This window comes from Carcharodon carcharias, chromosome 18, assembly GCF_017639515.1.
Source record: "Carcharodon carcharias isolate sCarCar2 chromosome 18, sCarCar2.pri, whole genome shotgun sequence".
Classification (NCBI taxonomy): domain Eukaryota; kingdom Metazoa; phylum Chordata; class Chondrichthyes; order Lamniformes; family Lamnidae; genus Carcharodon; species Carcharodon carcharias.
Window position 1 is genome coordinate 38,518,798 of NC_054484.1, and position 14,586 is coordinate 38,533,383.

Genomic DNA, 14,586 nt, shown 5'->3' on the forward strand with positions numbered 1-14,586 from the left:
TAGTTAGTAAAAATCAGTACCGCATCACCAGGTAGTACCACAACTATTGGGATTAAATGAACATTAATAACCCAAGTAAAAGATCATGCTTGTTCAGTCTTTACATTGTGTTGGTGTATCTGATAGTACAACATTGTTATTTTTCACCAAAATAAAAATGACTTACTTTGTGTTGTTGGGAAATGCTGCAAGTGTTGGTGGCGGTGGAGACTGTCGTGGTGGAGGTACATCATATTCATCAGTCCGCAGAAGTCCATTGCTGATTGTCTATAAAAAGAGTGAACAAATTATTGTTTATTTCAAAGAACTTACAGCATCTGCCATTGACATAGCTTTAAAACAGGCATTTTGCCGTACCCAGAAATTCATACGTTTTTCATAATTATACAATCATGTAGCAATAAACAGTGCACTTATAAGATTTGGCTACTTATATTTATTGGTTTTCATTAATGAATGACCTTCAATGAAAACTCCAATCACAAAGGATGACTAAGATTGATGTTCCTTTGAACACGATTAGAGTCATAGAATCAGAGGTCTAAGCACAGAAAAAGGCCCTTCGCCCCATCGAGTCTGTGCCGGTCAAACAAGTACCAAACTATTCTAATCCCATTTTCCAGCACTAGGCCCATAGCCTTGTTTGCCATAGCATCGCAAGTGCACATCCAAATATTTCTTAAATGTTATGAGGATTTCTGCCTCTACCACCCTTTCTAATAGCATCTAAGTAACATAGCACAACCACTTACAATTCTTACATTTTAAATTTTTTCTTTCCTGTTGTACTCAACTCTGGTTCAGCAATTTGACTGCAGTGCAAAGATACACTAATACTCTCCAAGTATATACGTAATAGGTGGAGCCAAAAATCAAAACTGCACGTAACAAGACTTCTAAATGTGACTGCTGAATGCACATTACTCTAATAAAATCAAGGCATTTAATAACAGCATTAGCTGTACAACCCGTTCAAAAAAAGGGTGTAAAGATGAACCCAGCATCTACAGGCCAGTTGGTTTAACTTCAGGGGTGGAGTAACTTCTAGAAACAATAATTCGGGACAAGATTAATAGTCACATGGACAAACACAGGTTAATAAAGGAAAGCCAGCATGGGTTTATTAAGGGAAAATCATGTTTAATTAGCTTGCTGGAATTTTTTGAAGAGATAACAGAGAAGGTTGATGTGGTATATATGGACTTCCAAAAGGCATTTGATACAGTGCCACACAACAGATTTGTGAGCAAGGTTGTAGCTCATGTAATAAAAGGGACAGTAGCAACATGGATGCAGAACTGGCTGAGCAACAGGAAACAGAGAGTAGTGGTTAAGAGGAAGGTTTGTAGTAGAGTTCCCCGGGGGTCAGGTTTCGGACCCTTACTTTTCCTGATATATATTAATAACCTAGACCTTGGTGTACAGGGCATAATTTCAAAGTTTGCAGAAGGTACAAAACTTGGGAGCATTGTGAACTGTGAGGAGAATAGTGTAGAGCTTCAAAAGGATGTAGACAAGTTGGTGGAATGAGTGGACTGGTGGCAGATGAAGTTCAATGCAGAGAAATGTGAAATGATTCATTTTCTTAGAAAGAATATGGAGTGACAGTATAAAAAAGGGGGTACAACTCTAAAAGGGTGGCAAGATCTGAGGGAGCTGGGTGCAGTACATAAATCATTCAAGGTGGCAGGAAAGGTTGAAAGAGCAGTTATCAAAGCAAACAGTATCTTGGGCTTTATTAATAGGGGCATAGAGTACAAGAGCAAGGAGGTTATGGTTAATTTGGATAAGTCACTAGTTTGGCCTCAGCTAGAGTATTGCATCCAGTTCCGGGCACCACACTTTAGGAAGGATGCGAAGGCACTAGAGGGGGCGCAGAAAAGATTCATGAGAATTGATCCAGGGATGAGGAACTTCAGATATAAAGATAGATTGGGGAAGTTAGGACTGTTTTCCTTGGAGAAAAATAAGGTTGAGAAGGGATTGAGAGGAGATTTGATAGAGGTATTCAAAATCATGAGGGGTCTGGACAGAGTAGATAGGGAGAAACTGTTCCCACTCATGAAAGAATCGAGAATGAAAGGGCATAGATCTAAAATAATTAATAAAAGCAACAAAATTGATATGAGGAAGAACTTTTTTTTACATAGCGAGTGGTTAAGATTTGGAATGCGCTGCCTGAGTGTGTGGTGAAGGCAGGTTCAATCGAAGCATTCAAAATGGAATTAGACTGTTATATGAAAAGGAAAACATGGAGGATTACGGGGAATAGACACAGGAATGGTACTAAGCAAGTTGTTTATTCAGAGAGCCGGCGCAGACACGATGGGCCAAATAGCCTCCTTCTGCGCTGTAACAATTCTGTAATTGTGTGAACAGGAAGTCTATGGTTCCAGAGAAAAAGGATCCTCATTCTACACCAGTGTTATCTGCCATAGTAAGACCCATTCTATGCATCACAGCTTGACTGAAATCAGAAAACTTTTGAGGTTTAAACATGACAATTAGATAACCATTGTTAATCAATTAGAGGTGCAATACAGTGGTTTATCACCAGCTGCATTGAGAGTAAGCTGCAAATACAAATTCCACTACTCCAAAGGTCATGGTGTCTCTATGATTAAAAATCTTGCAGAAAGCAAATTTCAGACATCAGATCACATCACACTTTAACTGTGTGTATCGCAGGAAAAAGTAACCAGTGTGAGGCACCTGCACAACCTCAACTAACAAAAAGTGCCAATCTGACAGCAATAACCACCAAACAAACCAATCCCAATGCTTACACTGGTTTTCCCACTTGACATCATGATTTCTGAGCCACAATAATACATAAATAAATTTAAATTAGGAATATCTCAAGATGGCTACCTCCCTTTTCATTCGATAGGGGCTCGAAGTCTACTTCATTCCTCAGTTATCTGTGTATCTGAGCATTTCCTGAATAAATCTGCTATGCTAAGACTCCCAGACGTACCAATGTTACAAATGGATTACTCCCAAAATGTAAAAATACCATCATGCATGGAGTCCAACTTCTACAGTGTAGTTTAAATATTTTCTACTTAAGACTAATACTTCACACAAAGATCAAGGCTTGTAAAAAGCGATGTGCATGTTTGGTGACAAGCCACTGTTTTGGTCTATCTGGAAAATGTTAGCATTTCAAAGACACATCCTGAGTGAAGAAGAATTTTTCTCTCTCAAATATATATTTCTGATTGGACATCAGATCTAGGAAAAACATTTTCTCTCAGGACAGCTGCCATCTGAATTCACCATACCTCTAATGTTCTAATGTTACTAAACAGGTAATCCTCTAGGCTAACATGCAGAGTCTAGCCTGCTAAAACTGATCCTTGATTTCAAGGTGGGAGGGTTCCTTCGGAGCATTCTAGATGGCAACTGTAATGAAGATTGTGTGGAACAGCATGTGTAAAAGAATAAAGTATGATTTCTTTTTATTCCATATTAAGTTATATCTTTGTTGCAATAAGGAAGAAAACCAGGAAGCAGGAAAAGCCCCTACTTCGCAAGGCCTAGCACCCTACCATACAATTCTTTTCTCCCCTCACGATGTTTGGTTATCTCTGAAATGAAATAAAACAATCTTCATTGTTTCACAAAGATAAAATGTATATTGTTTCTAACTTAGCCCTCATTGCTCCATTTTCATATTGCAGAAAATTTGATATAGATCTTTTCATCCAGTTTCCTATGCAATTTGAACTTACTATATCCTGCAACAAATGTCTAAAGTTTATTTTGAACAGACTTATTATGAGCACTAAAATGGCCAAGGAGGACATGATATTCAGCAGATTCCAATTACAAAATTAGTTGCTCTCTTATCACTAAAATACTCTTGAGGTGTAATAGCAAACATGAATGCATGGATGGGAATTTATAAACAAAGTATTGGGTTGGGACCACAGGTCACTTTAAACTGCCCTTTCCTCCTTACCTCCAGTAACTGCCCAAGGTAGGCACTCCCAGCAATGCATAAATGGAGTCAGTGCTAGCTGAAATATTTGAATCCTGAGTTTGGAAAATGGACCCATTTGAGTGGCTGGAAGTTCCATCCCACCATACTTATAGCAACAGAGAAGAAAATTCAAAATGAGGAAATCTTGAAGCATTGTGGGATTTGAGGGATAGCAGCATTCTATTTTTCCATCATCTACACACATGGTAAAAACAAAAAGATTGCTTACATAGAACTGAGTTGAATAGCTAATAGTGAATTGCACAGTAGGTGGGGAAATTCCTCAGCTTCCAGCAGTGAATCTAATAAGAATTTGCAAATGCCAGAATTACAAGCCAGTGGGGTACACCACAGCTTTTAATAACAGAATTCATATAAGTAGGAAACTTGGGGGTCAAGAATCCGCACACAACACAAACCAATTACTACACAACTAGGAGTGTTTTACTATCATAACTTTGACATTATCAAGCCGTTTCCACTTTACAGTGATGTGGAAGTTGTAACTCCCTTGTAAATCCAGAGTTGGGTCCCAATTGACAGTGAAGGGGAGCAGTGTGAAAGTTCTTCCTGAGGAGACAATTTCATGTGGCTTGAGTTTGATATTGCTTTGCAGTGAATGCTTGAAGTTATTTTATTAGTTAGCCAGTTACAATGAAAGAACTTCTTTGTAGGTTGGCTCCATCAAATTTGTAGGATATCCTGAAGCTTTACAGCCAATAGATTATGTTTTGAAATGTGGTCATTGTTAAGTAGGCAAATGCAGCACTCAATTTGTGCACAGCAAAGTTCAACAACAGCAGAAGAGATTACTGATCAGCTGACATGTATTTTGTTGGTTCAACAGCAAAATACTGTAAATGCTGGAAACTTGAAATAAAAATCAGGAAATGCTGAAAATACTCAGGCAGGTCTGGCCACATTGGTGGAGAGAAAATCAGAGTTAATGTTACAGGTTGATGACAAAGAATCACTGACCTGGATGGAACACTGTCTCTGTTTTGCTCTCCACAGATGCTGCCAGATCTGCTGAATATTTCCAGCATTTCCTGTATATTACTGGCACACTATAACACCTCCAGTCCAGAACTGCAAAGTCAGGAAACATCAAGTGTCTGAATTTTTTTCAGCAGGCTTTGCAACTCTCAGGCTGTCAGCACTGTAACAGCCCTGGACCCAGTGGGTCGATGCTGCCAAAACAGCAAGGGGGTAGACAGTGAGTGCAAAGTGTTATTTAAAACACATCTAGTGGCAAGTGCCAAGCAAGCCCGGAATGCTTGTGAAGCAGTGAGTGTTGGTCAGTTACTGTTTGCGGGAAAAACTGGGAGGTCGTGTAGCTGAGCTGGAAGGTGAATGGTAGCTTCAAACTTTGCTGTGTTTCTGTCCCTGTCCTGTGCTGCTTCTTATCTTGGGCTGGCGAGTTTGCTTGGTAAGACTGGCAACTAGACTGAATGTGGAGGAGAGCGGCTTATTACTGTGTGCATGCGTGTATCTAGCATTGGTGTAAAGGGTACAGAGGATACAGATTAGGTAATAAGTTCAGAAAACTGCAAGTATCTTCAGATATATACTGTGAATGTACTGGGATTAACCAGCCTTAAAAGCACATTTATAAAGGAGTGTATTGATTAACTATTGAAAATGCTCAATTTTATTCTGACCACTGTACATTAGTTTAGTGCATCAGCCCATATTTTGAAATTAATGGATTTGAAAATGCGAACTTTAATCTCTTAACACTAGTTTCGGCATGTTTTATGTCTCAGGTACATACTTATATCCGGTTTACACATATGTGGTTAGGCATTCCATAATCCAGAAAATTTCAAAATCCAGAAATGCCTTGTCCCAAATATTCCAGGCTGCAGAGAATTCCTTATCCTCCTTTGAACATCTTTATTGGATTTTATGATAGCTAGCTGCATGGATATGTGGGGATTTTGTTTAATGTCCAATCTAAAAGTGGCATCTCCAATAATGTAGCATTTCCTCAGGGTTGCACTGAATTATTAGCCCCCAAGATTGTGTGCTCAAGTTGAGTGCTCAACTTTCTAACCTGCAGCTCAGGGTGACCAACCACCCTGGATATTACAGGACTGTCTTATTTTTGAGATAACCCCCCTCCCCCACCCACCCCCCCATACTTTTACTAATCTGGCAGCACCTCTGAACCTTAATTTTTCCCCCCCAAGAGTTGGTGAGCAATGATATTTTCCCCAGGAGTGGAGGCTGGGTCATTGAACATACCGAAGGCTGAGCTAATTCTGTCCTAAACCAACACTCACATGTGTCTATTTCAACAAGAAGTCAACTGATAGTGATTAAGGACATGAACCCTAGCTAAATTTTTGATTCCTATTGTAGTGGTGCTGATGTTTATTGCAACACTCCTTCAGCTGTGATACGCAAGATTTAGAGTATTGTTCATCTGACAAGCTGATATTAGATCAAATGTCTGTGAATTTACAAGCAAGAATTACCATAAATTTGTCAGTTTCCTGATTCCACTGTCAAAACTTGCACCTGCCTTGGGCAGCAGAAATACAACAATTAAAACTGAAAAAAATGAGGAAAGGGACAGGAAATGGCTTATAGCGACTAAATGCGGCTGGTTGCTAAGGTCATCCTGTTAAGTCCCAAAGTAACAACAGAACGAAAAACACAACAGGAATCAGGTTTACACCCCCTGTCCACAGTAATCAAAAACTAAACTGGAACTCTGGGCCTGGAAATCTGTCACAGGCATAAAACAGGTGCCAGCACATGGCACACATTGCAAACATTCTACATCGGAAGTGCTCCAGCTGCCATACTTTTAAAGGCTGCTGTGCAAGGTCCACGGAATTGTACGTGTTTCGCACCAGGTATGAGGACTGGTGCATATGTAAATATTTTAGTTTTATTTTTTGGTATGCTGAGTGTTGTTGGCAAGGCCAGCATTTGTTGCACATCCTTAACTACCCTTGCGAAGTTGGTGGTGAGCCACCTTCTTGAACAGCTACATTACCAATACGGAGCCCAATTGCTTTTTGATACCTCCCTTTCTAAATTTGGATCTTGCTAAATGCAACGGATGCTGGGCTTTGTGCATTCAGAATAATCACAGCTGTGTACAGCCTAACTAATAGCCCTTGAAGGGATTGTTGGATGCTGTCACCAAAAAGGTACTTCTAAAAAATAAATACTTACTTGAATGTTGAGCGGGGAGGAGTACAAACTACCAGAGGTGACTAGTGGAAAGGTGACCGTCTAACTCGGTCTCGTAGAACTGAGCTGCCTCTCGACATCCAACTTATGATTCCAGCAATATGCTGATTAATTGAATTTCCACTCCTTGAAATTTTGAGTCAAATTATAAAATTTCTCCCAGTTAATTAGGCTTTGATATACATCCTTATATGAAAGTCCATTGATTTTTCAAATCCTCATTTCTATGGTGTGTATTCTCCTAGCAAATGTAAACATTTGATCGGAAGTTCACAAGTGTAGTTCAAACCATTGTTTTTATCTCATTTCCTCTCTTCCGTCAGTGTCCGCTGCCCCAACCAACCAGTACCTCACCATGAATGAGTGAGTAAAGGCACCAGTTGGGACTAATACTGAGGGACATAGATCGAACACTTCCAGATTTAACATTCCCCAATCTGTGCTATTTCAGAGGTGGGGAGGGGAGAGGAATTAGTGTGTGGGATAGGGAGGGGTGGTATCAGTGAACACTATCTTAACTGCTCCATATTTTTCTTCCAAGGAGCGGTCATCGCTCTCAAGAATGGCCTCAATGCCTAGTGGACCATTTTTTTAAGATGCTGCAAACAAATGTTTATATTTGGTAATTGGGTGTTTGACTTCTGCTTTCCCATAAGAAAATAAAACAAGCAGAAACTAGTTTGTTTTTGTGGCAATGCAAATAAATTTTCAGTACAAGTTCAGGGTGCAAAAAAGCAAGGTTACATTTATGAAACTTCATTTCTGATATTCTGATGTGATAATTATACATTAGTTCTATAATCTTTTTTTTACCCTGGGAGGTGTGAAACTTCTTGCCTCCTTACAGCGTAAACACAGAATCATCTATGAAATATGGCAGACCACTTGATTTGCAGTAACAATTGTGGAAGCATCTAGCATTCAGTCATTTGGATACTGGGATGACTCTCACTAAAAGCTTCACAGTGACAGCCAATCGGATAAAGATATTTGACTAACATGCTTTATTACCAAAGCTATCATCTTATTTAACTTATATGTGTGAAGGTGGGTAGGTCAGTAGGTGTGCAAGTAGATAGGTTGGGGGGGGGGGGGGGTGTGTGTTTGGGGGGAGAAGAGAGACAGAGAAAGCTACACACAAGCACATGCACCGACACAGAGACACAGCTTTAACCTTAGCTGTTAAAGTGCACAACGGAAAAACATTCAGCAGCTTAAATAAAATGCTGGTATTATGAAAGATCATGCAACTGGAGAATTGAAGTCAAATAAATATATTACGAAGAAAATTAAAGAATTTTGGAAAGAATCTTGAGAAGGCATGAATGAATGAATGAATTAGGGAGGCAAATTCAAAGAGATCTGCTAACATTAAATGGACAGCCGAAAAACACAACAGCAATTTAAAGATCTCGGGTAATCTTGCTGAAATCTGGTCCTACAATGAAATTTGATTGCCCCAATATCTTTCTCCATGTTTTATCTCACAGGTTCTATGCATTGGTGCCTGTAGCCAAAACCACCAATTTTTTCTGGTTGACTGACTTAAGGTTCGGAAGAGATTAGAGAATGAAATAAAATCAATGTAATTCCACCAAACTGGAGATCACTGAAAATATCTATAAACAATAACTTGAAGGCAAATCCTAGCCAACCCTACAAAGACACAAGCTGTTGACAACAAACTAAAGCAAAAAGGTCCCTGTCAAAAGCCGTCTGAAAAATCCAATATATATTACCTATGATGGACCAGATTCATGTAATATTGACCTTAGTACATTTTAAAATAGTAGCAGTTGAAAGATTACATTATTTCACAAAAAAAACTGACTAGAAAAATGCAAGAGATGGATCCTGTCTCTAGTAATTATACTGTAAACATGAATAACACGTTCCAATTTAGCATTTAACCACAACTAATAATGCTATCCACAAAAAAAATTGCAGAGAATAGAAAATGCATTATGTTCAACTGTGTGCTAGATTACTCACACCAAACCCCCTCCTTACCATATCTCTTAATTCTCTTTCCCTCTCAAAATCATTTTCGACTGTCTCTTCAACCCATTTATATTGCTTATCTCAATAGCCCTCTATGGTAACTTAATCCATTGGGCTGGATTTTCCCGTCGGCAAGCATAAAATGACACGCGGTGATGTCAGGTGGAACTCCCAACATCACTGTGCCCCATTTAAATTTTCAGGTAGGCGGGGGTGCAACAAAATCAGCTGTGCGCCCGCCGACCTGTCAATGGCCAATTGAAGCCATTGATGGAGTCATTGAAGCAGTTAATGGACCTGCCCATCCAACCTTAAGGTTGGCGGGTAGGCCAGGAGCCCAGGTGGGAATTAGAAAAAGCATGAAACCTCATTCACGGGCAGGATGTAGGTTTTTAAAAATTTAATTTAATTTTTTTAAAAAAGTTATGGACAAATGTCCCAACTCATGTGACAGTGTCACATGGGGGGACAAGTCATGGAATTTTTTTTTTCTCTATTTTAAATATTCTTTACTGTAGAGATGATCTCCCTAAGGCAGCACTTAGCGTCAGGGAGTTGAGTGTACCCTTTTGTGTGCATGCGCGAAACAGCGCATTCTCAAGTTTAGGGAAATCCACCCCCCCGCCTGCACAGGGAGCGCAAAGTGCTTCCGTGCGGACGTCACACTGGGTGTGCCTTAATTGGCCCGCCCATGTAAAATGGCGCTGCAGGATCGGAGGCACACCTGTGCAGGCCCGCCCTTCAACTTCGCTCCTGACGGGGGGAAAATTCAGCCCATTGTTTTTTCTTTTGAGTTTATTGCCTATTTCGCTTTCTAAATATTTCCTAATTTTTAAACTTACATCCACTTGTAATTAATTCCTCTGGCATGGTGAACAATTTTTGTACGTTAATTTTATTAAATTCTTTTATAAACCTGAAAATTTACAATGGATCACTTTTGTTCAGTTTGCTCCACACTAACCAATAAATGATTTTGCCACAATTCATTTAAATGCTATACCTTTTAGAATCCCAAAAGGCATAGGAAAAAAAATCTACACAAAAAAAAATTGCATCTTCAAGTGTTTCCCTTTATACCTAATCCATTGGGCAGGGTGACTGCACGGCATAAACTGGGCCTAAAGGATGGGAAATCATGCAAAGAACAATTTAAATGTTACTGAATAGTGATGAAGCTCTCACTAATTGTTCTATCTCAATGCATATCAGCCTAAAATATAGCTAGAAAATAAGAGTGCTTTCACACAGTCGTTCCATGTTTATAGAAACATCTCTGCTGCCCAATATCCTTCCTATGATTAAGTGGCCAGCTGAAATGTGGTTGGCACCTTATATATCAGTACAAAATCCTCCAATTTGTACCCCCTCCCTCTGTTAATGCAACAAAGTGAAAGTAAATAAATCAACAAAGATCAATTATAAACACACTTAAAAAATACCTAAGCTCACTCATTTAGGTCCAATGTGCATGCCATGTACTGCATTTACATGTTAAAATTACAAATGTTTATAAATTTTTCTGAACTATTGCAAGTTAAAATTACACACATACTTTTTAAAATGAATAGCAATTTATAAAAAAAACTACATAACAGTAATAAATATACTATATGTTACTCATAGGAGCAAAAGGTCATTCAGATCCTCAAGCCTGCTCTGTCATTAATTTAGATCATGGCTGATCGTCATCTAAATGCCAGTTATCCACCTTGGTTACGTAAACCTTATTAGTTTATCCCAACAAAAAATCTATCAATCCCAGTTTTAAACTTTCAATTGGCTTAGCCTTAACAACTTGCTGGAGGTGAGAGTTCTAGATTGCCATCATCGCTTATGTGAAAATGTGTTTCCTGACATCACCACTTTATGGTCTAGCTCTAAGTTAAAGCTATTGCACTCCGGTTCTGGACTCCACCATCAGAGGAAATAATTTCTCTCTATTGATCCTAACAAATCTTGTAATCATCTTAAAAACCTCAAATAGGACACCCCTTTATCTTCCATACTCTAAGAAATACAAGCCTATGTAACATATCCACATAATTTAAATCTTTAAGCCCCAATGTCTTTCTAGTGAATTTGTGCTACAATCTATCCAAGATGTAAAATCTATTCTGACCTGGGGTGCCCAAAATGGAATTTAGTTCTGTAAAGAGGATCTAGCCAGAATTTTACAGAACTGTAGCATAACTTCCGCTCCTTTGTCTTCTAGCAACCCTCCTCCCATCCCTAGAGATAAAGAACAATGTTCCATCGCTTTTTCAATTATTTTTCATACCTGTCCATCAGCTTTTAATGATTTCTGTAGTTGGACCTCTAAATCACTTGCTTCTTCACAATTCGTAGCTTCTCACCATTTAAAAAGCACTTTGATCAATCTTTCTTGAGTCCAAAGTGGATAACCTCACACTTTCCCATTCAACTCCATTTCATCCATTCTAAGAACTTTACACCTGAAATTTCTGCAGCTATCCTCATCCAATTAGTTACAAAATAAAACAAATTCAAAATACTAACATTAATAGAAACTTAATTACAGGAACTCTATTCTAATCCTTACCTTTGCACTGTCATAGGATACTTCTTGGCGCCTGCCAGGCTTGCGTGGAAAATTTGGTTCTGTTACATGCCAACTTTGCCTTCCATTCAAGTTAGTAGGCGCTGTGTGGCCAGATTTAGGAGATCGATCACAACCAGATTTGCATTCTGTGGATGTGATAGAACCATGCGTATCCCTGGGACACCAGGCTTCATGTGTTATATGCTGGTCCCTTAAAGAAGCATTATCAGAATTATGTAGCAAACGTGCAACCCTGCTTTCTGGTATGGGAGGTGGTCTCTCAGGCGGAAGAGGTGGTTCTCTGAGGGGAGGTGGTGGTGCTGGAAGAGGCTTGTCCTGTTTTCGTACCATGCATGGAGACGACTGATTTTAAAAAGAAAAACATTTCAGATTATCATAAATCTTAATTTGATAATGTCAAACAAGAGCCAAAAAATTCAAAAGTAATTCAATGGCAATTTAACCTCAGTGTTCTGTATTTTATTGATAACAAATGTACTAGTTTACTTCCCTTTTTTCTGGTGATTAGGGGAACAAAAACAATTAAACGTTATAAATAATAGTATTTTGCAGAATGATTTTTTAAAAATAATAAATTAAAGGAGTCAGCATGCTAAACATCAAAAACAGCAGGCTAAATAAGTGATGCTACACTCAACAGGTCACAGCAAAGTTCTGTAGCCCTCCTGCAGCTAGCCAAGAATGGTGGTGAATAACCAGGAAACTAAGAGGAAGAGGCTGCTCCATGGTCAACCATAGTGGAACCGAGCAAGTGGAAGCAGGAGAGAAAGCCCCAATTAAAATGCCGAGTAGATGATCCCACCGGACCTCCTTCAGTTCCAGCCATCACAGACAGAAGCGTCCAGCTTATTTAATATACCTCATGTGGCTTTAGGAAATAGTCCAGTACACTGGACGCAGCAAAAGCTTAGGGGCCCTGACAATATCTTGGCTGTAGTGTTGAAAAATCTACACCAAAGCTCGATGCTCTCATAACCAGGCAGTACCAGTAAAGCTATGACACTGGCATACATCCAGCAATGTAAAAGGATACCCAGGCATGTCCTAAAGGCACAAAAACACAATGGAGTAGAAATTCAGCTTGGGCCTAACGTAAATTGAGTGGTACCAAATCAACTGCCTGGAAACTCCCCATCAATATTTCATTACACTGACTTCACACGCAGTTGATGCAGCAGCACCTATTTAACATTACCATCCAAGATGAATTTCTACCCCAAGTCTTGCTCTGTCAATTACCCTATCAACCTCCTCCAAATTGTTTGTAAAGTGATGGAAGAAATCATCAAGGATACCATTAAACAATATCTAAATTCCCAAAACTCAGTTCAAGATCTCAAGTCACGGTCCACATTTCAATCAAAGCTCTGATTCAAAGAAATATGCAAAAGCTGAATTGAAAAGGAGGCTTAACATTGAGGAAGCATTTGATTATCTACCAGAGACGTAGCAAAACTGAGGTTCATATGGTCAGTGGAAAAACCTTCCCACAATTAGGAATTCCTTACAAAAAGGAAGAAGCTGTGGTTGTCAGAGGCCATTGAAGCCTCAGAGCATTGTCACAGTTTTTTAGGAACCAATCCACAGCCCAATCATCAGCTGCATCATCAATGACCTTCACTGTGTCACAGTGGCAGGAACTGCTTTTCACTGATGATTCTACTGTGCTCAGTTTTTTAAAAATTCGTTCATGGAATGTGAGCATCACTGGCAAGGCCAGTGTTTATTGCTCATCCTTAATTGCCCTTGAGAAAGTAACGGTAAGCCACCTTCTTGAACCGCTCCAGTAGTGTATAGTGCTGTTAGGAAGGAAGTTCCAGGATTTTGACCAGGATGGCCAAGTTGCTGGAACTGCACTCATCCAGGCAAGCATTTCAGTACACTTATGACTTGTGCCTTTGAGAAGTTGGATGAGTTGCTCGCCACAGAATTCCCAGCCTCTGGCCAGCTGCTGTAACCCTGCTATTATAATCACGGTATTTATATAGCTGGTCCAGTTAAGTTTCTAGTAAATGTTTACAAGGATGGTTAACAGGATATTGATGGTAGAAAATTCATGGTAATGCTGTTGAATGTCAAGGAGAGGTGGTTATATTCTCACATATTGGAGATGGTCATTGTGTGGCACCAAAGTTACTTGCCACTTATAGCCCAAGCCTGACTGTTGTCCAGATCTTGCGAGCACTGACTGCTGCAGTACCCAAAGAATGACAAATAGTACCGAACACTGCACAGTCATCAGTGAACATCCCCACTCCTGATCTTATGTTGGGGGGAAGCTCAATGATAAAGTAGCTGGAAATGTTTGGGCCTAGGACACCACCTTGAGGAACTCGTGTGGCGATGTCCTGGGGCTGAGATGAGTCTGAACTCCTCTGATAATAAAGCCTCCAGCAGGATCTGATTTGGGGCGACATCCAGTAGATAGCATTTGTTCCACATTGTTGTTTTTTGCACTTAATCTTCCACAAGAGAATGCTTAGTTATTTCCCCTAACCTTCGATGGCACCACCATCATATCTCCTTCATGATCACCTTCAGAGTCGCCAGTAACTACAACATAACTGGGCCAATCATATCAACTCTGTGCACTGGATAGGTCCTTTGCAACAACTGGCCCGGATCCTGACCTCTGAAAGTCTCTTCATCACCTACAAGGCTCAAATCAGAGGCGCGACAGAATATTCTCTACTAGCCAGGATGGAGACAACTGCAATAACACTCAAGAAGTTCAACATTATCCAAATAAGAGCAATCTGTTTAATTTGTAGGTGCAACAATTCTTCAGGGTTGTCTTGACACCTCCCTC

At 39.6% G+C, this 14,586-nt stretch overlaps 1 protein-coding gene across 5 annotated transcripts in view; it reads right to left on the reverse strand.

The window, feature by feature from the left end:
- Positions 1-14,586, reverse strand: part of cblb (Cbl proto-oncogene B, E3 ubiquitin protein ligase) — a 208,143-nt gene that overhangs the window by 44,593 nt on the left and 148,964 nt on the right. For all 5 annotated transcript variants that reach the window (XM_041211044.1, XM_041211043.1, XM_041211045.1 and 2 more), the window contains 2 exons: positions 11,757-12,119; positions 167-267 (listed from right to left, as the gene is read on the reverse strand). In XM_041211044.1, coding sequence (XP_041066978.1) covers positions 167-267; positions 11,757-12,119 — 464 coding nt within the window. The remainder of the gene's footprint in view (positions 1-166; positions 268-11,756; positions 12,120-14,586) is intronic.